Below are 23,285 nucleotides of genomic sequence, written 5' to 3'. Positions count from 1 at the left end.
GTATCGTTAAAAATGAGGCTCATAAAAGTCCATTTATGTCTACAACACTGACGCATGGGCAAAGGGAATGTGACGCCATTAATAGGAAATCAAAAGAAATATGCCTTGAATAAAACGAAGATGATTATATCTAAATTATACATTTCTGGAAATATTTTTTATAATATAAAATACATGCACACAATTCTACAAAGTATATAATATACTCCTAGTCTTTCTTAGACATTTAATTAGGAAAAGTTACATAATAAACCTTAAAATAAGAAATATGAATTACATTGCTATTTTTAGTAGCACATAATACACTACACAGTGGTCGCATTATTTGCAAAGCATCCCTTTCCTCTGAGTGTGTGTGTGTGTGTGTGTGTGTGTGTGTGTGTGTGTGTGTGTGTGTGTGTGTGTGTGTGTGTGTGTGTATGTGTGTGTGTGGGTTTAACAAGTAGAGTCTTCCTCGAACAGCCCCTTATTTCTTCTCACAGGAAGTTTGCCAGGGCTTAACTCTACACAACACGTTTCACACGTTCTGCAGTGATCAGCCTCACGGGGGGAAAAAAAGGCATGATGTCACTTCCAACCAATAATAATCATCCTGCATCACTGCCAACCTCCCTATCTCCGGGTTACCTAGCAACTCCACAGCTTTCGTCCCCCCTAAGAGCTCCCCCCCCCCCCCCCCCCGGCCCCTGGCGTTTTGTAAACCATTTGCCTTGCCATTGTAATGGATCCAATCACCACACTAGACCAAGGGCATCCTTATGATTTCGTTGTTTCTCACTTACACACACACACACACACACACACACACACACACAGTCTTTCGATGGTATCTAAAATACTATTCTGCTCAGCGAAGGATGGCTTGGATTAATTAAATCTTTACGGAGCAATTAAGGATGGAGCTGTCTGCATTGTGGAAAGCCAAAAGGGTTGTTTTTTTAACCCTTTTCATCCAAAAGCTCTGTTAAAAATGTAGTATCTAAACGTCAGACTCTTGCTGTTTATTTTGGATAGATCGCACATAATCACCAAAAAGAAGTCTGTATGTTGATGTATAATTGTATAATGTTTTTATAATTGTTATGCTATGACGTTTATATTTTGCTTTTGTTTGCTTTGTACAGCCCTTTGTGGCATTTCTTATGATTTGGGGCTATAATAAATGTTGATTTGATTTTGATTTGATTATAGTTTCCCTGCTCAAATGTGCAGGGAAGATGAACCTCACACACAGACACACACTTCACAAGCGAGTCCTGGTAGAAGGAGCTGCCGGTGATGGGTGGCCGACATTTACACAGGCTGCTACTCCCACTCACTGCATCACTTTAATGGAAACACTCAACAGGTTATGTAATGTCTTGGATAACAGTTCCACCCCCATGAATATCAAACATGTGTCCTGGTCTTAAGGGCATGGCTTTTGTTCCTATACAACCACCCAGACATATTCAAACTCTAAAATCTCAAAGAGTGACATTTTCTTTTGACTGCACTTCTTTTCTAGGTGTAGGACTCAAAGTGAAACAGACCATGAAAAGTATGATGTTGCATAAGGAGCTCAGCAGCCAAATACTTTTATGTTTTGGCCCCTGAAGACTTCATTTGGTAATGGTGCTTCTATTAACCCTTGGGGAATTAAGCAACAAACTTCAATTTGCATGCATTAACAAAACTGTCTGCTAGTTTATCCTCAGGGCTTTAATATACTAGTCTAAAGTGCATGTCGGAAGGTTGGCTTTTCAGCACAAATTATCTTTATTACAATATTTATTTATTTTTAATTCATCCTTCCAAAATGTATTAACAGGGCCTTGGAGCTACACCACCGTATAACAGCCAGGTCCCCAGATAATCTCTATTCTCATGTCAGGACACTGATATGTCTCCCAGCTGCAGACATATCTCCTGAGACTGCCCCCACTAACAGGATCACATGACCTCACAACAGCTGATACAGATAATGCAGGATTTTCCTTGCTTCCAGCTCTTCAGAAAACATGTATAGAGTTAATGAATTGTTTCCATACAGGATGTACCCCTGACAACTTGTCTATTTCTTTTTTTAAATAGTGTTGTAATGTGATCAGTATGCAATAGGTACTTGTAATCAATGCATCCTAATGGGACAGGATGCTAAAGGCTACATGAAAACATTGAGTGTAACAGTAGCAGGGACTTACGCTGTGAGTAGAGCAGTATCTGCATCTCGAGCAGGGCACAGGTAAACAACTGGAGAACGTTCTCCACCCCCAGCAGATGTATCACTTCACCGATGGGAAAGTCAAAGAGTGGCAGCTCAGAGGTGCTCGGCCTCTGGCAAACAATGGGCCCGTAAACGCCTGAGAACTTGAGGGAGCGCCCGGAGGGTGGCAGGGGCACCTCGTAGAGGATGTTGTAGATGAAACTATCAAGAGGGAGGGGCGGGGGCAGAGGGGAGGAGACCGCCTGGTGGAGCTGCTTCAGCACCTTCCTGCAGGCCTGAGGGAAGGCCATGGGTGTGATCAGGCAGATGCACTTCGACACATACAGCGTGTCGCGACTGATGTCATACGAGTTGAAGCGCTGCAGGCGGGAGATGGCGGGCGACGCGTGGAGCACGGGGCGAGTCTGGGAGATGTGAGGGCGCCGCAGCTCCTCGAGGCCCGGTGGAGAGGTGGGAGTGTGTAAGATGTCGTACTGCTCCGCGTTGTGCATGTGGTAAAGAGTTTGCATTGCACTGCAGATCTGCTTACTGGTCACCTCCTCGAAGAAGGTGAGGGCGAAGCCGTAGGTCCGAGAGCCGTCCTCTCTGGTGATGATATAAGAGTGGAACTGAGGCTCCCGGGAATCAATCTGCGTCCTGAACGCCAGACCCTTCGGCATACAGAGCTGCGAGAGGACGGACAGGGAAGGCAGCAGGATGTTGGGAAAAGAGAGGGGATATCAGAAAACATCACAACCTATTTCACATGATTTTGTTTTCTTACTTAAAGGTCCCCTATTATACTGTTTTTCATCAATATATTATAGTTCTCAGATATATACAAAACATGTCTTTGAAGTGTTAGGCTCGAAATACCAAACAGATCATGCATTGTAGCATCCCATAAACCCCTCTGTTTCAGCCCTGTTTCAAAAGTGCTGATTCCCTGTCTGTTACTTTAGATGAAAATAAGGAGCCACTCCCCACGCCCCTCTGAGAGATATTTGGTTAAAAAGAACACAATGGTGCTCTAGGAGGAGATTCAGGCGATAAGGTGGGGGGGGGGGTTACCTTGGTTGGTGATTGGCTAATGGTTACACAAGCCAAAACATCGTTATGACATCATAAAGTGTCCAAAATCTGATCAGATCATTTTCAGACAGGTTTTTATATAAATGGATCAGGACAAAAAGTGAGAGAATCTTTTTTCCTGAAACTTTCAGAATCTCTTTACACAGAGGGGACACATGTTTATGTATAAAAGACATGAAAAAGTGGATTTTGCATAATAGGTCCCCTTTAAAGGAATAGCATTTTGGGTAATCTTGTTTTGCCCCTTTCTGTTTGAGTTAAATCGATAATAACAGAGCTGGATTCAAAAGGAAATTTGCCAACGTTTTATAGAGACAGGACAGAGCCAGACAAACCGTTTACCCCATGCTTTTATTCTCCAAATATAATAATACAATGTTAAAACTGTTAAGAGATCATACCATGCCAACAGCGTCCTGGTCAAATGGATTCCACTCGACATTTTCTGGATAATGTGCTAGGACTTTGGATTTAAAGGTTCTTCGTAATGGACTCTGCTCAAAATTCTCACCTGCAAATAAAACATAACAGAGAGACAGCAACAAAAAAGAGATAAAAAAGTTAGCACAGGTTTCCAGATGCAGATAGAGGAGCAGAAAGAACAATCTGATCAGAAGCAGGTTTATAGTGCCAGGCGCATCTACAGAGAAAAGAGCAAGTCAGCATATTTGTCTTGAGAGGAAGATTGCATCATATAAAGCTGTCATTTGCATCCTGCTCTAGAGAGTTAACACTATCAAATATATAACAAGGAAGCAAAATAATAATCCAAAATATATAATTGAATTTGTGGATCTTATGCTTCCTGACAGCTTTAATGGCAATACAAAGGAACACACAAAATAATCAATCATAGAAAGCACAACTTGAGCTGATTTGAACCCAGAATGAAGCAGAAGTGATGCACACACCAAGGCAGTACTGAAAAGTCATTCAGCGTGTGGGGGGAGAGTAAACACTGACCAAGCAATGCCAGCGCAGGCAGCACTGGATTTGAGTGTGTGTGAGAAAAACAGAAGCGGGGATTGTCAAACATCAGCTCATTGTTCAGCTGCTGCTGGGGGATGTGAGGGAGGAGGGGAGGGTCAAAATCAGGAGGAGAGAAAACAGAGAGCGCAAAATAGAAAGGGAGGGTCCCCACACCTGTGCAGAAAATAATTGTGAAACTCAGAATTTGAAGTAACAAAAAAGGGGCTGCTGAGTAAAAAAAAAAAACAAGGTTGAAGGGTTAAAGCTGAGCTCAGGTTTAGCAGGGGAGGAGTGTGTGTGGTGGGAGGGTTACCTTCATTTGCCCCCGCCAAATTTCCTCTGGCCCCATCTCTGAATTTAGTAGCCTCTATATACTGGCATAAAGCTACACAACAAATAAAACAAAAATATGATTAAAAGCCTGGTCCTAGATGGGCAGCGCATCACTTCTCAGTTTGTGTGACCATATCCCAACAGCTGTCTGAGAACAAGCAGCACACAGCCACAGGACGTTAGCGTGTCCCTGTCAGGTGGGTTTGTTCATTCAAGCCAGCTGCCAGGGTTATGATTCAGAGATACAGTGTTCTGTGTTGTAGTTTCCTCTCATCTGGAGATCATGCAAATCCATATTGCTCTGATATGGATCATATCTCTCCACAGAGAGTATGCAGCCATGCTTGCAGCTCTGTGCACCTTTGAGCTAAATGCTAAACGTCAGCTCGCTAACATGCCCACACTGACGGTGCTATCATGCTAATGCTTGACAGCTATACTGTTTGGCAGGTTCACCATCTTGGTTTACCAGCTGTTAGCATGCCAACATTGCTAATTAGCACAAAGTAAAGCCAAGGCTGAAGTCATTAGTTGGCAGGCAGTTTTGAGCCATTTTCAGGATTTACTGAGCCTTTAAATAAATCGAATATCTGTAATCTTTTAGGATTCATTTCTTCAGTAGGAATGAATTCTGAGTGCTACAGGGTAATGGAAATTATTGAGAATTCAACGCGTTCTTCGTGTCGGTCTTTAGAAGATACTATTCAAGTCGCTTTGGCTAAAAGTGTCAGCTAAATAGCATGTAATGTAATGATTTATAAGGTGGCATGTAGAGCACAAGACATTTTTTCACATTTAAATACATTTTCAACATGTTCCCTTTTTTTAATCACATGTGGAATAAACATCTCAATGTGCGGCAAATTGTTCAAGCGTGTGTATCCCATCACTTGACAGCCATAAGGTTTACTGAGTGAATGGCTGCTCTTGACTGTCTAGCCCTGGAGCTGAGTCAGATGATCTAACTTTTTACATTAAATGTAACCAGGCAATGCTTTCTGCTGTTTCCTCTTCATGCATGACATTTCCCAAGCACCAATGAAACAGTTCTGCTGGCAGAAACATATATTTATTCATCATTACAAAGCAACATTAGCTTTAAAGTAAAGCTGCTCTTAGACCCATGTAACCTGTGTAGTAAGGGTGAGGTAAAGACATTTCCATTGCACTTAAAATGACTTAATGGTTAAATACAGAGATGCAAGAAATGATGACACTCTCAACTCTCTTTCCTAATGATTGCTGTAATTGTCTGCATTTGTTTGAACAAAGCACTCCTGTTTAATCTTGGAGAGGATTTACTGAGAATCCTTTTTGAAGTAGGGTGTTAAGGATTGAGTGGTTTGATCTGTTGGTTACTTTTGTATCTATACTGCCCAAAGGGTAGAAATTAGGCCCGGGATATAAATGTCTACCACCACAGGATTGTGAGATTATCAAGATTAGTAGCAACAGGGAAAAGATTGTCCAGTCCTTATCACTTCTTTGACATTTTTATACCACTGTAATGGCTCCAGAATTAGTTTTTAAACACCATATTTATGGCGCATCATTCTTTCAGGCCTCTGCATTAACACATACAAGTTGTTGATTGTGAAAATCCCATGTTTCTTTTTAGAGCATAAGGGTTGGGATATTCTAAGGGGACTTTTTCAGTTTTTTTTTAGAGACAGTGGATAGGAACAAGAATAAGAAATGCAACAGAGATCTACAACAGCAACCATAAGGAAAGGATAATACAAATAAATAATAAAAGGAAAATCTGATGTAGAAATTAATTTGTAAAATAGGAATGAAAACTCTTGAAATGGAAAATGGTCAAATCAAAACAAAAACTGAAATTTAAACATCCAATGTAAAAAGGAAAAATGTAATGGCAGAAGAAAACAAATGATAATCCATAGTAGTGTTATCCCTATAGACCTCTACTTTCACATGTTTACTCAAATAAATGAAACATATGCTCTCACATGGGATGACCCTATCCCAGTGAGCTGCCTTTCCCTGCTCCTGTGACCATGCTCAGGTAAAGTGGGCTACACAGGTGTTCATTCTTTCAAACTTCACCTGGAAATTTGAGCTAATTAAAAGCTAACTACCTCACCTGGGAAACACGCTATTCAAAATTATCACTAATAAACTCTACAATTTCTTGATTTGTCATATTTTCAAGTGGACTGTGATGCCATGTGTGGACCGGTAGTAGTGGGAGGACAGCGTCACTGAGTTCTGGCTCCTCGCCGTTTTCCTTGTTCCTGTCAGCCAGGGACCACCCACAGCTCTGCACCCCTCCTGTACTCATACACCCTCACACCTTCTGTAGCAGGGTCCACTAGACTCAGACATGAAGGGATGTACTTCTCTGACTAGAAAGATATACTCAAGCACGACTCAACTTCACTGAATTCGCTGAAGACCCTGCTAATGCTTCAAAACAGCTCAGCAGCAGAAACCTCAACACTTATTCACCCAGAGGACCAGGCAGTGACAGGACATGATAACTCACTCTCAGCCTTTACAGCTTGTACTCCCAACAGAGACAATATAGTAGTTTTTCTAGGACTTTTTTATCACTTGGTAAGGTTTCACTTGGTCACTTGGAAAGGTTTAAAAACTGGCACTTTAATTTACTGAAACTGGCACACTGGCAACGCTGTCTTTCTTCATTTCAACACCACTTACAGGCTGGCTGCCAAAAGACCAGCTTCCTGTTTCTTGTCTAGCTTAAGGGCAAACATGTGGTTAGGTAACTGTCAAAGATATTAAAATGTCAAGGAATTCCTTTAATTGCGCTGGACCTGTTGGAAACCCCACTTATTATATTTATAGTATTTTACTCATTCAGACACTCAAATTATACCAAATGTGGTAGATTATTATCTTGCCAAAGAAACTGCAACAAAACTCCTAGCTGACAACATTGAAGTATGGATAAGGTCAATAGCATGTACAAATGATCTTTTACTATTATATATGTTGATTTGCTTACTATTACCTTAGCAAATTAACAATTCTACCAACAAATGATGCTGCAATATCTGTTTAGTGTAGCAACATATCTAATGAGCCTGCAAACGTTGTAATTGATATTGTTAAAATAGTCAGTCAAAACCATGGATGTATAATAACAAGGTCAGAACACGTCTCTGATATTGATACTAATGGCTACAAAGTGTTTTTATCATTTCAACTAGAACATTTTAGGTTGTTGATCATTTTAACTACAGCAGTTTTTTGCTACATCCATAGACAAACAAACAAAACAATTAAAAAGCAAATGTGTTTTTCCTACTTTGACACGTCACAAAGTCTGCTGTTAGAAAAAAACAGCAATGTCCAAACATCTCAATAACTACTATTTAACATCTTAATTCTGTTACCATCCATAATGTTTGTAGACATGTAAATATAGTTATAAAAAAGAATACCAATTGCGCCTTTTATCATTAACTTGTGAAAGAAAATTAAGATAAAGAGAATTTCAAACACAGACGATGAGACATCTTGAAATGATGCTGCTTTGATGTAACACGATGACAGCCTGGAAATTCAGCTCGGGAAACATCTGTTAGCAGCCAGAGGATCGGACTACAGAGAAACAGCCTTTTAAACAGGAATGTGCCGGTTTAATTACTACACCGTGACGGGGAAGAAAGTAAACCATCCAAGCTAGTGACTGACAACCATGACAGATTCCACACTCTGTTCCCACTTCTTTTAATGATATCCTAAATGTTACTTAACACAGAAACATAGGTTTCCAACTAATAATAAAAAAAGATTATAGATTTATATGATGTCTGATAGTTTTTAATTAATGAAACTATTGTTTTTATAAGAACTCCTGTTTTGTCTAACATGTTGGCGTTGTTTAAATCCCATGAGCCTCAACTGCCATTGGCATTTAGGAAAGAGCCAATGACCCAGAGTCTTAAAGTAACTGGACTTATTCTGCAGATTTTATTGTCAGTTTTCTCAACACATGCATAAATACGGTCCACTTCTGAGTTTGTATTATTTTTTATTATGAATACCAAGGTACACTGCGGCCTCTAAGCCGTTTGGAGTAATGAATCTTCAAACTGTATTAAAAATGTCCCTGATAAATGTTCAGGCAGATTTTAAAAAGACCTTTAACAGAACCATAAGTAAGCAACTGAGTGGAAATATGAAGGGCAACATTATGCATTTAAAGCCAGCTTTCATGTGGAGCCATTCATCCCCATTTGTTTGCTGAGTAGGATTGGGAGAGAGAGGCTGCCTGGGAAATTCAAAAGGATATTTAGCATTTGAATAAGCGGAGCCTGTGTGCGAGTGTACTTATGTCCCTCAGCTGCTGTGTTTCCAGTGTCCCCTGTGAAGCTCAGGGTCATACATATGCTAATCAGGTCCTCCTGCCAAACACTGTGCTTATTAAAGAAAGTTGTGTCCTTTCATTGTGTGTCACTGTACATGAATAATGATTGCATCTTATTAAAAAGAGGAACATACCTAGGTTCTGTAACGTCACTTGAGAAAACCCCCAGAGTGTTTGATTTCATTTGAAGTATCTAGCAACAGTTTTGTCAGTACATTTTGGGGCAAGGTAACTTTAAATATATACAAAATAATAAAAGGTGCTGTAATCATTGGGCGTATTATAATTTAATCAAATCTAGTCCTATGTTCATTGATTATTATTATTACTTAGTGAGTAAGGCTCCCAAGTAACTATCCTTACTAGTTAGTCTTACATTTCTTTTTTTAAGGGCATGGTTTAAAGTATTTTGAAAAAACATCTACTCTTGGTAACATTTGCAAAGTTAGCACTTGAATTTGTTGACAAACCTTTTGTAATTTTACAGTTTGTTTGCAGAGTTTCCCCGCATTTGCCTTATTTACCAAGACATATTCCTAGAAGTTCTTGGTATACCACAGTGGACATTTAGCTGACATTTGTAACCTGTAACCTGTAACAATGGAATTTCCACACCTCTCGTCGACTAAAACTGAAAGTCTACAAGGGCAAACCCCTAACCTCTTCTCTACAGAAAACAGCAGCGACATGCAGTAAGTAGAACAGCTTCAATAAAGTTTGACCACAAAGTCTCGTTCTGTGCAAGCTGTCAGCCGGTGATGGCTTTGTCTAGTCAGAGATCTCAAAAAACCCTGATCACCCAATCTTAAGGGTAGATTTAAGATAAAGGATATACAAAGACCTGTGTTGGTGTAAAAAAGTAACATGGTGTTCACGCAGCTGATAATTTTAGTGTCAGAGAGCCTTCCTCATGTTGCTACTATGGTTGTAATCTTAAACCACATTTTGAAGGAAGACTACTTAAGTGTTGTTTGTCGGCGCTGATACAAGGCGGCCATTTTCATATACATTTAACTCTCTTGAACATCTTTGGATAGCTCTTTCAATTTGAAGTACATTTTAACTCAACTTGTAAAAAGAACTTGAATTAACGGAAGTCAAACCATAGCAAGTGCTTTGAGGAGAAAATAACTTTCTTTCAAGGAAACAAATGGCCTCTCACTACCTGCTGAGTCACAGTCAATAAATCACAAAAACAAAAGAGAACACAGAATAGAGAAAACAGAGTCTTCTCTATTCATTATTGTGTTGTCAACAAAGAGTGTATTTAGGGTGATCTGTTCTCAGGAATATAATATAATATTCATAACTATATTTTATTAGTGTTTAATCACCTGTAAGAAAGAACCATGGTGTATGAAAAGGAGCCTTTCATATCTACATCCAGATCCGGTCCTTTACCACAGAGACATGTTAGTAGCTCACAACAGAAAAACAAAACTCTGGCTCTAGGAAGCGGCTTTCATGTTTCATTTAATCTAAAGGCGTCAATATCTTAGACAGAGATTTATACACATCTAAAAAAGACAGAAGAGCTGTAATAACAAACCAATCGACAAGCTACATTTATTTCAATAATTGTGTATTGTTGTTGTCATTTCAAGAAATTATAGAAAATGCTGTTTTCTCAGCCTATAATGTTAATGTCCTATATCTGTATATTATAATACTTTGAATATCTTCAACCCTATTAGCTACAGCCCTGCAGCAGCTATTCTTCCTGGCGTCCAAAAACAGACTTAATAACAAAGCAACCATTAGCAAACAAGATGTGGATGGACAGGTTTTGTGCCAAAACAGAATGGATGTGCATGTCTTTGTTAGGCCTGTTTTTTTAGATGAAATGTGCAGTTATGGTACCATATCCTGTCATGTGCCTTCTGTCAGCTGTCACTGCTCTCCACCCTAACCCATTAGCTAGTCACTCAAAAATACATAAAAAATGTGTCCACAGTGAATCCAGAGATAATAAAAGGAATATACCACAGTATGATATAATCTCTAACAATAATGTATTCTGTATTTAAAAAGTCAGCTGACGACTAATATAGCAAAGAAAAGCATGTGTTGTTACACAGTTTCACATGCACATATATTTGCAAATCCTCTCTTTCAATCAAAGACATGCTCATGTTGGATGTGAAAAGATAAAAGAAGTCGCAGTCTCAGAATCAAACAGGATCCAGATGTGTCACAGACCATTGTACTAGTATTAGATGTTAACGCTATTACTATAATTGTTTGTAAAGGAAAGGGTGTGTCCTCTGAGGGGTTACTTGAGGAGGATGGTTGCATACACGACATGGATCTGTGGTGGATGCTGAGGATGTCAGGGGTCGATGGGGGACATGGTACATTTTAGTTTAAGGACATGTGTTGACCCTCAGAGGTCTAAACCCTTTTTTGTATATGTTTGGTTCGCCTGGTATTCTTGTGTAATGATGCATGTATAACCTCAACCCTGAAAGGCATAATCAAGTAGTATACATATTTATTTTCAGGAAAAACTCTATCAGCATATAGGCTACAAGGATGTCACATTAAAGCAACCTGTTAAATGAATGCACCCATGTGTGTTGCTAAAATGATAGCTTATCACCTCTAAATAACCCGATGACAGCTAGGAGCCACCGTGACAACATCCTCGGTTGTAATAACATGATATCGACATCTGTATTATACCATCAACGAACACTAATGTCTGAATTAACTGTGAGATGTGTCACATTACATAATGTATTCGTGCGCAGAACCAACATCAAACCCTTTTGGTATATAGAGTAAAAACCATGAGGGAATTTATCGAAAACCTTTGAATTGAATTAATATTCATGTCAGTGCGTTAAAGAGACACAACAAGGCAGTAATCCTCATCGAGAGGAACAGGCTGAGAGGAGAGGGGCTAGGCCTGCCGTGATGTCCGCTGTGTGTTAATGTTAACAACATATACCATGTTACGGGAACACAAAACAACGTTAAGATACAGTAAAGGCTGAATAATAACAGTGACATGATGTTATAACACCCCTTCCTTCCTGTCTTATATGCTACAGCATCAACCCCTGCGATGGCTAATGTGCTTACCGGACAGTTCGTCGGGTTCCAGCCCGCTTTCGGTGTCGAGTCCGCAGATCACAAAATAATCTGCGAACCGGCAGGAGCAGGAGCTGAAGCCGGTGGTCATTTTGAGACTGGTCCGGTGGTCCTCTTTTACCCCCAACAGGAAGCATATTAAAGGAACTCGGAGAAGTGATTTCTGTCTGCCATCTCGTAGGAGATGCTACGTTTCTGCGAAGCTCTAAAATCAGTACCGACAGTAAGCTAACCTGCTGCTACCAGGAACGGTTACCGTACATCCGGCCGCCATCCTTCACAATAAAACACAATCTTCACAAATATAGGCAAGACATTTAAAATAAACTTTAATTTTGCACCATACATACTGTGCCACTATTAGCAATACCTTTACATTTAGTCGTATTCTATGTTGCTTACTGGACATTATGATTGGTTTGAAGTTGTTTTTCTGTAGGCCATCTTGAAACTGTGAGAAATGTGGCCTCTGACTAAAACATTTAGCCTACTATAATTCAACTATAATTATTTTGCCGAAGGATTGTTATTCTTGACGAAATTACCTTTAACTATGTGTTGAGTCCCGTAAGGCTGCGATGTGTTAAAAGATTGCATAATATTTTTGAGGAAATTTGCTATAGTATCACATTTCTTTCACCCAAAAACTATAGGCCTGTAAAGGTTGCCATATTTGTAAAATGTATAACGAGTTAAACTTTTGATCTATTCTGTTAATTTAGTCCACTGAGATGTGTTGTCCAGCTCTTGTTGTTGAAACTAATTATTGTTTTACTTTGAAGAAGGTATTCATTTACTTCCTGTTTTGTTCTCTGCTTCACACATCAGAAAAATCAGAGCGTTGCAGTCGAAATGCATTGTGGTCCATCAACAGCACAACAGCTGTAATCATCTCCCTTTAAACCAAAAAGTAACATTAGGATAATATTGTTTGTGCATAAATGTTTCTTAACCTGATCTGCCGCTAGTACAGTCATAGTTATTGTGCTCTCAATTCGATGATGCACTTTTGATGTTTTTAGTTTCACACACATATAGACCTACATATAAAAGTAAAAAAGTATATATAAAAATACATGCACACCCAAAATACATACATGGTCAAATATAAACATTTACCAGTAGTTTAAATATTATAGTGTCACACAAATTATGAAATTCAGTGACCTTGTTAAAGACCTGCAACCTGTTATTTTCAAGAGTTTATCGTCAATCAGAAGCATAACATTTGACCCTGCAATGGTTTTCAATAACAGTGCAGTTTATCTGCAATTTGTTTACAACAAACAATTGTGCAATAATGTTTATTAAGTCTTTGTCTGATTGTCCAGTTCACAAAAGGTGAGGTTTATACTTTAGTACAAATCAACACATTTAACCAACGTGTATTGTAAATCCATGACATTATTCTACAGATTCATCAACATTTCAAGTTTTTAGTTTTAATTAAAAAGAAAAAACAGTTTGGTCATTTCTGTTAATGTTTAGTTTTACTAAATGCATTCACTGTGTAAATCCCTTAACTGACGCATTTTATAAGTGATCAGACATGCGCCACACTGTTGTCAAATATCACCACATGGCGGCACTAACCTCACTTTTTTTCTGTCAGGCTGATATGTATGCTGCTGTAGAAATGGTTATGTGGTACTAGGTTTTATAAAAGAAATTAAAATGTCAGTTTCCACCACTCTTAAAAGTCAATGATGTTCTGTAAAGATAATTTTAATGATTTACTAAATATAAAAAAAACATAAACTCAATTAGGTCGGTAAACACTTAATACTGGAATACATTACTGTTCAGTCAGAAATAATATTGCTTTTTGAAATGTTAACAGAGAGCTATACAGAATTATTTCACTATATCTTTGGAGTAATAGAACAAAAAAAAACATTCATATATCCAGTTTGAGTAAATGTTTTGGTAAAGATTTAAATAATATAGCATATTGAGAAGTAAAATCTATTAAAATCTATCATCTTCCATGTCTTTTCAAGAACATTTGTTGGAGAGATTAGTCGTTTTTTAATCAATTAATTTCACCACTTAAAGATGCAATTTTCCAATTATACGATATAACTTTAGTTGTACAATGCAGCACCCTCTCAAAACAGTAAGAAACATAAAAACAGCCAAACAGTCTTTGAAAGAAGTAGCACTCAGTAAAAAAGCAGAATATGCTACGACATTAGTATCCCCATACAGTAGAACCATTTAAAATTCACATGAATTGAGGTTTATGAAACTGGGCTTGAGAGGTTAATAATCTGACAGTAGTACACACTATATAACAAAGTAAAAACAGGAAATCTCAAAATGCACTTATGTGCATACATGTGATGTTTTACGAGATTTAATAAAAATGTGTTGGAATAAGTTACCATAATGTACATTCACTGCATCAACGTCTCTAGTAAACATCCAGAGTGTTTTTAAGCAGCAGCAATAGGTTACAATGGTACACAGGCACAACAATAAATCAAAAATAAAACCATTCAGTTAGCTTGTATAGGAAAAAGTAATTCAAAACAATTTAGGGAAAACTCAAAAATCAGTAATTCAAAACAATTTAGGGAAAACTAAAATCAGGCATATTATATTTGAAGAATGGAAGAAGTAAAAAGCAAGATAGGGCTCGGCAGCTCAGCCTGTTGGCAGTCTTACTGAGGGCACTATAGTTACCTAGGATACCGGTGCATCAAACACTGGTGCCCTATCCACGGTGCAGACATCTCAATTTCTGCTGCCATAGCAAACAATTTCATGGGATAGCGAAAGACACAACTAGTGATGTGATCATCAACATATGCGTAACAATTGAACCCAAGATGATGTTGGCTTTTGACTAATTTCTCTGCATTGCATACATCTTTGAACTCATAAATCTGTTGTGTTGAATTTATGTTCATTTCTTAGTTACTCATTTGAAATGGGAAATGCTTGGAGTTTGGCATACTACAATACAGAGGTCCAGTAAAAACAATATTACATCAGATTAGTCCATTCATTAAAAGTCAGCCAAAATGAACAACAAATTGTGAAATGTGTGTGGATCCAGGCACCTTTTAAAGAACAGGAAACTCACCCCGTGCCACAGAAATAGCACTTACTAAGATCAGACACACACCTTCCTTCTCTAGTTTCACTCTCTCTTCACGCTGCATACGCTCACCAAGGCCAGGTATCCGAGCTTACTATTTAAAAACTAAAATCCACTTTTAACAGTATTGTGACAGTTATTGCTGTATTATCACTTTATTATTATAATATTAGTATTTTAAAAATAAATATTAAAAAGGGAGTGGTAGTTAAAAGGTGCTACAAACAGGATGTAGAAAGGAATGCGCTACTTTCAAAGCAGATGCGATAGTAAAAGTTCCAGTAATTTAAAAATGTGGTGTCCGCAACAGACTCGACAAGGTACTGATGACGTTGTTTATAGCAGTCTTTTCCCTTGAAACTTATCAGAACGAAGAGTTTTACTCCAACATCCTATGGGTAGCACCTTTAATTGTCTGGCAAGAATCATAAAACAATGAACAGCAACTTAAATAAAAACACAAAGCTAAATTTAACTAATTTACAAGATGTGCCAAAATCAAGAACATCCTTCACAAAAACAAAAGAAACGTGTGCAGTCAGCGGCCATTTTACATTTAACATCAGGAGCAACCCACCACTGCATGCATTGAGTGGTGGACGAATGCTTGTGATCGGAGGTTCCACCACCGGCAGCTTTGTATGAGACGGAGGCGGGGCAACTTGAGTGACAGCTGCACGTTCCTGAGCCGAGGGCAAGGGAATGCCGGGATCAGCCAGCAGATGAGTTGCTGAAGTGTATAATCTCCTACTCTAGTTTCTTCTGCAGCTTTTTCTGGAAGCAGACGGGCAAGATGGAGAGCACGGCGAGGACACCGAGCACAGCCAGGGAGTTCCAGGACACGGCCTCGCCTGCTGTGGTAAGCTTGTACAGTGTTGTACCGGCGTTGATCGCTACAAAGGAGGGCGGGGCCACTCCTGTGGATCAGCCAGGGGGAATTCAGGTCAGTCAGTGAATAAAAATCATACAGCAAATCATTTATAGACAGTCAGAAGGGATGGACATACTTACCAAGAAAGGTACCGAGGAAGAAAACCCCCAAAGGCACGTTGATGACAGGCGAGGTGATGTTGATGAACCAGTTGGGAAGGAAGGGGGTGATCCTCAGGAAGATGATGTAATTAATTAAATGATCTCGATGTTTGTCGACCTGCCAGCAAAAAGTGAATGTATAGTTAGTCATATGCTTTACATTACCAGTAAATACTATTTGTGAAGTCAGTATGAGGACCCTTGTCGTTCTCGCATCTCAAGTTACTAGTTAAGTACAAAACCAGTATTTATTTTTTGATTAAACCAGCTTCTGCCTCCATAATATAAAAAATTAAAATCTTCACATGGATTTACAGCACAGCCGTACTTTTAGACTGCATTAGTTTGGACAATCTTGCCTAATAATGAATAAATATTAATATAATTCGAAAGATCCCATACTGAAAATTCCTCTTTCCAACATAGCCTTTATAAACAATACATTGCAAGGCTCTTACCTGCTGGGACCATTTCTTTGCTCTCTCTGTGAGATATTTGTAGACAATGGGTCTGCCCACCAGATATGATAGCAAATAGCAAAAGGAAGCACCGAGACCAGAGCACTGCCAACGGATAAAAAACAGAGCAGAAAAAAAATTGGTTACTTACACACACATATCTGTAACCTGCTTATAAATATTGTCATACTCTTGAAATAAAAAAGGAAAAAAACACATTGTACCCCATTTTAAATGTAGCCTCTCCAAATACATGCATCTTCATCTTGCACCATTTAATTGTTGTTTTAAATTGTATTCATAACTTTTAGCAGTGATGTTGAACACACAGTTAGTAGTTTCAAAGACAGGGCTGAGGGACCCCGTGTTGTCACCCATTATTGGTGCCCTTCCTGGTTGTTGCAATCAAAACAGAGTGGATGCAACAAATACACGACATGTTGCACACATCCTGTTGTACTTCCGGAGGCTGCTTCCATATTGTTTTTCGTGACTTCACAGACTCTGATTTTGTGCATTTATCACATTTGAAGGTAGAACATTTCTTAAAAAATATTAGCACAGCCGATGCATAGGTATTGTTTAAGGACCTTCACACTGTAGTCTGCTCCAATGACGGCCGGATTAAAATGATGACTCCATTGACAAATATATTAAAGAAGTATGTTTATGAGACATGATCCATTCTTGCAAAAGAGAGCATGTTGATCTACATCCCTACATACCAAAGTGTGTCTCGTGGAAACTATTTCAGTGCAAAGTTGCTCATACAATACAACATTTGTTTTTAATCCCACATTTCATACCACCCTTGCTTACTCACCAAGCAGACTAAGAAAAGAGCCAAGGGGAAAGGGTAAAGATATCCAGACAGGATGCTGAGGAAGATAGATCCTGGGATTGCAAATGTCTGGAGGCTGAAAGAAGCGTCAAGGTAAACAACTTTGCAAAACATTAAGTTATTACTCAGGCAGACTACAAACTATCCCTGCAGTGCAAACCAGACTGTTTTTGAAGATCCACATTTCATCAGGGTAGTTTTAAAAACATCCTCACCAGACAGATAAGCTAAGTAAAGATAAGTAGGTAGAAACATAGATTCTCAAAGGATACAAAATATATGTTGCGAAGTAGGCCACCAACACTTGGGAGTAGTATGTGTCTTTGTATTTAGACAGCACAGTACCCAAAGCCTTGGCATCCTCCATGTCTTTTGGTATCTTGATTTTCTCCATTTCATCACTGAAAAATACGAATTATAATCGTTAATCAAGCATACTTCACAGAAAACATATTTTATTTTATTTTTTCACAACACAATGGACATTCAAAACCCGATCGCTGCAGTCACCTCTGGATTTTGAGTATCATGTCAATTAGTAGCTGGACTTTCCATTGGATGACCTTACCTACTGAGTCTAAATCATGTTCTTTGACAAGACGTTATAGTAAAAGAAACTATAAACAAATCACAAAATGTGTTACACAGCATGAAATTGATTGGTTTATGGAACCATTTATTGTTGTAAGTCTATTATTGCCAATCTGTCAGTTTACATTGCTGGCCCTACTGGTACTGAAAATGACAAAGTAGTGTATCCTCCACTTAAGAGGCAGCAGCATTGAAAATGTTTATGACAAGTGGAAAAAAAAAAATAACAATTTAAGTGTAACTTAAAAAAAAGATTAGATTACATTTCATCATTTTATTTCCTACAGTACTAATTATGAATACTTACTAAGTCTTTATTTCCATTGTTGAACAATTCCCCACCATCATTTAACCGAGTTTAATAATCAACAAAACAACTCACTCAGGAAGCTCTGGGAAGTTCCTGTAGACCAGGTACATGACAGAGGCAGCGAACGTGAAGATGGACACCAGAATCAGGAGGGACATGCGTGCTGAGCCCCCTTCAGCGTGCGTAACCTCTGTAGGGAAAGAGAATAAGTTACTTAACAACTAAATCAAGATGATCCTTCAGAAAATGACTAACTAGCTACCAGGGAGCAGTGTGTAATAAACTAATGAGTTTTGCATCACCTGTTCAGGCCCCTACAGGGAACTCAGTAGCCCCCTTGAGAAAGACTGTTTCTGAGCGTGTCTCTAAATTCATTGCTTCATTAAATACTTGATGGAAAAAGGCCAACTGTATACAATGAATTTATAAATTCTGATAGAATAAGTTATAGATTACAGTTTATCAAATTGTTCGAATAAACTGCATATCAACCAATTACAAAAGGCAACTGCTACATACTAATGCATCAGCAAAAAATAATATAATAGTACAATTTAGACTTGAATGGGGCTACTTTTCAGCATCGACTACATTTATTACAATTACGAAATATCTGACTAACTGTTGTAATGCAAGTGCAGTTTATGGGTTAGGCATTGGTGTAAAGTAACTAAGTATTTTTTACTCAATTTTGAGGGACTTGTACTTTACTTGAGTATTTTAACTTTTTGCTACTTTGTACTTCTACCCCAATACAAATGTAGAGGTATATCGTGTACTTTTACTCGACTAAATGTATTTAATACCTTATGTCACAGATTTGGATTACTAATGTAAAATATGATCAACACTTAAAAATACTTAGTTAAATTCAGAAGCTACCCTGCAGTATACAAAGTAATGAAAGTTACACGTTCATCAGCTTTGATAACAATTAAAATGATTAATCTAAATAACATTATAAATTATTCTGAAATGGGCTGACCTAAATAATTAGTTTTTTTTTTACTTTAAGTATATTTTGATGACAATACTTTTCTACTTTTACTTGAGTAACATTTTGAACGCAGGACTACCTGTAAAAGAGTATTCCTAGTATTTCCTGGTACTTCTCTGGGGTTATGGTTAATGTGTTGTTGTAGGACTAGTTTGGTTTATCTGAATACAGGATCTGAACACTTCCCCCACCACTCGTCGTTTGACACTCATTGTTAATGAAAGTAGCTTAACTCAAATGGTTAAGAAAGGGATGTTAATCTCGTTTAAACATTAAGGGTAATGTTATAAGGTTCACACCCTTACTAAAGCTCACTCACAGGGGTGTATGCTAGCTTCTTCAACGTTAAAGCGTTATGTTTTTCTAGCTAACGCGTAACTACGCTAGCCATCGGCTAATTGTCTACGATAGCTGGCTGTGTAATCAACAACAAGCTAACATTAGCTCCTGAATGACGTTGCCTGGTTATTCAGTTACTAAATGTATCTGTATCCATCTAGAAGTATTTCATCACCCCTGCTTTGCTGTAAATGGATGTTAACCGTTAGCCACTAAAGCCGAAACCCACCTTTCGGTACTGGTGAATCCTCCGTCTTCACCTCTTCCTGTTCAGAGGACACACCATCGTTTTCCCGTCTTTCTCTCCGCTTTTTGGCCATTTTACAGAGATAACTTAGAGGTCAGCTGAGGTACCGAAACAGCAAAAGCCGACGGGTGGCGTGACTGACACCGGTGCGGTGACAGTCTGCTGACACGTTACACAGGATGACCTTTTACCTCACACCACAGCAACAAAAGCTGCACCATCCACTACAGCGCCCCCCTGCGTCACACTGGCCCGTTCTCATTTCATCAAATCCCCCTCCTCGACTCCTCGGCCGTGTCTCAATTCAGGGGTTTCATCCTTCGAAGGGTGCATTCGTAGACCGCATTTTTACAAGGCTTTTGATACTGTTGAACATTCCTTTTTAATGGATACTCTGACATTTCTGGGTTTTGGTGAACATTTCTGCAACATAATTAGGATGCTCTACTCGGACATTTATAGTTCTGTATCTTTGAACCCTGGAATGAGCCCTAGGTTTAAGGTTTTATGTGGTATTCGACAGGGTTGCCCTATTTCCCCCAAATTATTTATTCTGACCACCCAAGTATTAACAACGCTTATTATAAAGAATCACAAAATATTAGGCATTACCCTCTTTGACAAAGAGTTCAAAATTAGTCAATTTGCGGATGACACATCCATTTTCCTAAAGAATAAATCCATGGTAAAGGAAACTCTTAACACAATTTCAATTTTTTCAAAAGCATCAGGGTTATCTCTTAATCTTTCAAAATGTGAATTACTCCCTATCCATTCATGTGATGATTCCACTATTGACTCAATTAGAGTGGTACCTGAGGTGAAATATTTGGGAATAACATTATCTAAAAATTATATCAGGAGAGAAGATCTTAATATTTGTAACCGTATCACAGATATGAAGAAATCTCTCAGTCGTTGGTTAATTAGAGATCTTACTATTTTTGGCAGAGTTCTTCTTACTAAAGCAGAAGGTATATCTAAACTTATTTATCCATGCCACTCATGTTTTGTCTCTTCGGCTAATATAAAAAAAGCCAACTCAATTATTTTCCAATTCTTGTGGAGAAATAAAACTCACTACATTAAAAAGTCACAGCTTGTTAAAGAATATGATAAAGGCGGAATTAAAGCTTTAGACTTTGAATCAATGATTGGAACAATTAAAATAAAATGGTTGAAAGCCTTTTTGTCCCAGCCAGAATCCATGTGGTTCCATATTCCAAAGGCCATATTTAAACGTCTAGGAGGGTTTGATTTTCTTTTAAAATGTGATTTTGAGGTTAATAAGATTCCGACCAAATTGTCAAATTTTCATAAGCAGATACTTCATTATTGGAAGATGATATTTACCCACAATTTTTCTCCTCATGGATCTACGTTATGGAACAATAGAGTGATTATCATAAACAGAAAATCCTTGTTTAGGAGTGATTGGCATGAGAGGGGTATTTTGTTTGTTAGAGATTTACTAGATTGCAATGGTAAACTGCTAGATTTTTTGGCCTTTTCAACGAAATACAATATAACGTGTACTGCTAAAGATTATAACAAAATCTGTAAAGCAATTCCTGTACCACTTATTGGAATGATTCATAATACTTTACTGTACTCAAATGTTGTATCAGTTTTACCTAATTTGGAAATTATTGGCGATACTCTTAAGAATAACAAATCTATTAATGCTTCCCTGAAATCCCACATTTTTCACAATTTTAACAGAGGCTTATTTCCTCAAGTGACCGATTTAGACACTTTATCTGTAATGGAAAAAGCTCTATCTGATTTTATAAAATGGCCTATTTCCCCTAAAGCAAAAGAAACTCATTTTTAAATTGTTCATAAAATCTACCCGGTTTCTACTTTTTTAAATTCAAGATTTAAATTTGAAGTGGAACCATGTTCCTTTTGTAATTTATCTGATGAATCGTTGGAACATTTATTTTTCTCTTGCCCTTTTTCTGAATTGTTTTGGTCGAATGTGAGAGATTGGTTGTTACTTAAATTAACAAATATTCCGGCCTTCAAAATATATCACATTTTATATTATATTGATAATTTGGATTTGGTAAATATAATTATTATTTTGGGTAAATACCATTTACATTGTAGTAAATGGAGAGGAGGCAAGCCCTCCTTTCCCTGTTTCATAAATGAGTTCAAGTCCTTTTTTCTGTCCCTTAGAAAAATACAATCTTGTAACCTGTCTATAAAGATTTGCAATGACATTTCCAAATGGTTATTATTTTAAGTAAGCTTAATGCCTCTTAAATGTTTTTGTGCCTTTATGCTTTTTTCTTTCCCCCTGGCTCTTACTGGATGTATTAGTTATGTTTTTTTGTCTTATTGTGAATGAATGTCTTGAACTTATGTTGATAAGTTGATGATATCCTCACCGAGCTTTTGTATGTTTAAAAAAATGTTCAATTAAAAAAAAAAAAAAAAAAAAAAAACAAAATTCGTAGACCGCATACGTCACTTCCGCCGAAAGAAGGCTGTCCCAATTAAAAAAAAAGACGAGACTCCTCCTTCGGCCCACGACTGCAGCCTTCTTTTCCCCAATTTGAAGGATACATCTGATGTACACTCCGCGGCCTACCATATCCCAGGGTGCAATGCGCGCAGGGAAGAGTGAGTTTTTTTCAAATGAAATGGCTTCCGGTCTCCCCAGCAGAGTGGATTTAAAAGCAGCAGCAAGCGGAGGAATCACTAATAAATGTGAGTATTGGGTTTTAACTTACTTTAAATTAACTAACGTCACACACGTCAAACCCAAGGGGCATTAAAACGTACATTTTCGTTAAATAATACGGATAAATATGTGACGCTAACTAGCTAGCTGGACGTACTGCACTGTTGTTTACACTTATTTTTAATTCAATTCAGAAGTTTACTAAAGTCATACAGACATCTTGGCTCCGTTATAGATAAGTTATAATGTATATTACATAAATAGACCAAAGTGAAAACATTTAAACCGGTATAGCCTACAGTACGGTGGGATTTATAAAAGGCTACCCTGACGTGTAGCTGCTGTTGTTAGCTTTATTTATTTCTCTGACATGTTCCAATGTTTTACTGTTTATTAAACTTTGGGACAACATTACAACCTTTGTGTTCAGCTCATGCTGCTTTGAGGTAGGGCTAAAAGAAAAGCCTATTTTAAATATTTCCACCAGATTTGATCATCTTTTATTTAGGTTAAAGTGTATTTAATGTATCCTAATCCCATAATAATAACACAATCACAAATAGACAGCAGCCTTTTGCTTGATGTTAGTTTGTGCAGTGCTGTCAAAGGGATGCACGTGTGACTGTCATTTCATCTCTTTAGTTTT

The 23,285-nt window shown here is 38.0% G+C and overlaps 2 protein-coding genes across 4 annotated transcripts in view; both read right to left on the bottom strand.

Moving 5' to 3' along the window:
- The window catches only part of dennd5a (DENN/MADD domain containing 5A), a 31,072-nt gene extending 18,851 nt beyond the window's left edge, over window positions 1–12,221 (bottom strand). For 2 of the 3 annotated variants that reach the window (XM_034116498.1, XM_034116500.1), the window contains exons 1-4: window positions 12,021–12,221; window positions 4,560–4,631; window positions 3,679–3,788; window positions 2,184–2,871 (exon numbers count right to left, since the gene is read on the bottom strand). In XM_034116498.1, the coding sequence (XP_033972389.1) occupies window positions 2,184–2,871; window positions 3,679–3,788; window positions 4,560–4,631; window positions 12,021–12,120 (970 nt within the window). In that variant the 5' untranslated portion in view covers window positions 12,121–12,221. The remainder of the gene's footprint in view (window positions 1–2,183; window positions 2,872–3,678; window positions 3,789–4,559; window positions 4,632–12,020) is intronic. The other variant, XM_034116499.1, reaches the window with a different exon arrangement.
- Window positions 12,222–14,033: 1,812 nt separating this feature from the next.
- tmem41b (transmembrane protein 41B) lies at window positions 14,034–20,154 on the bottom strand. Its single transcript, XM_034116497.1, has 7 exons — window positions 19,930–20,154; window positions 18,437–18,554; window positions 17,736–17,864; window positions 17,446–17,539; window positions 16,623–16,727; window positions 16,144–16,282; window positions 14,034–16,049 (listed from the first exon to the last, which is right to left on the bottom strand). Exons 1-7 carry the CDS (start codon window positions 20,018–20,020, stop codon window positions 15,880–15,882), a joined length of 846 nt encoding a protein of 281 aa, XP_033972388.1. The 5' UTR covers window positions 20,021–20,154; the 3' UTR covers window positions 14,034–15,879.
- Between the last annotated feature and the right edge of the window lie 3,131 nt (window positions 20,155–23,285).

This window comes from Trematomus bernacchii, unplaced genomic scaffold (genome assembly GCF_902827165.1).
Source record: "Trematomus bernacchii unplaced genomic scaffold, fTreBer1.1, whole genome shotgun sequence".
Lineage (NCBI taxonomy): Eukaryota > Metazoa > Chordata > Actinopteri > Perciformes > Nototheniidae > Trematomus > Trematomus bernacchii.
Note: the sequence above shows the minus strand (reverse complement) of the source record. Positions and strands in the feature narration are given on the sequence as shown.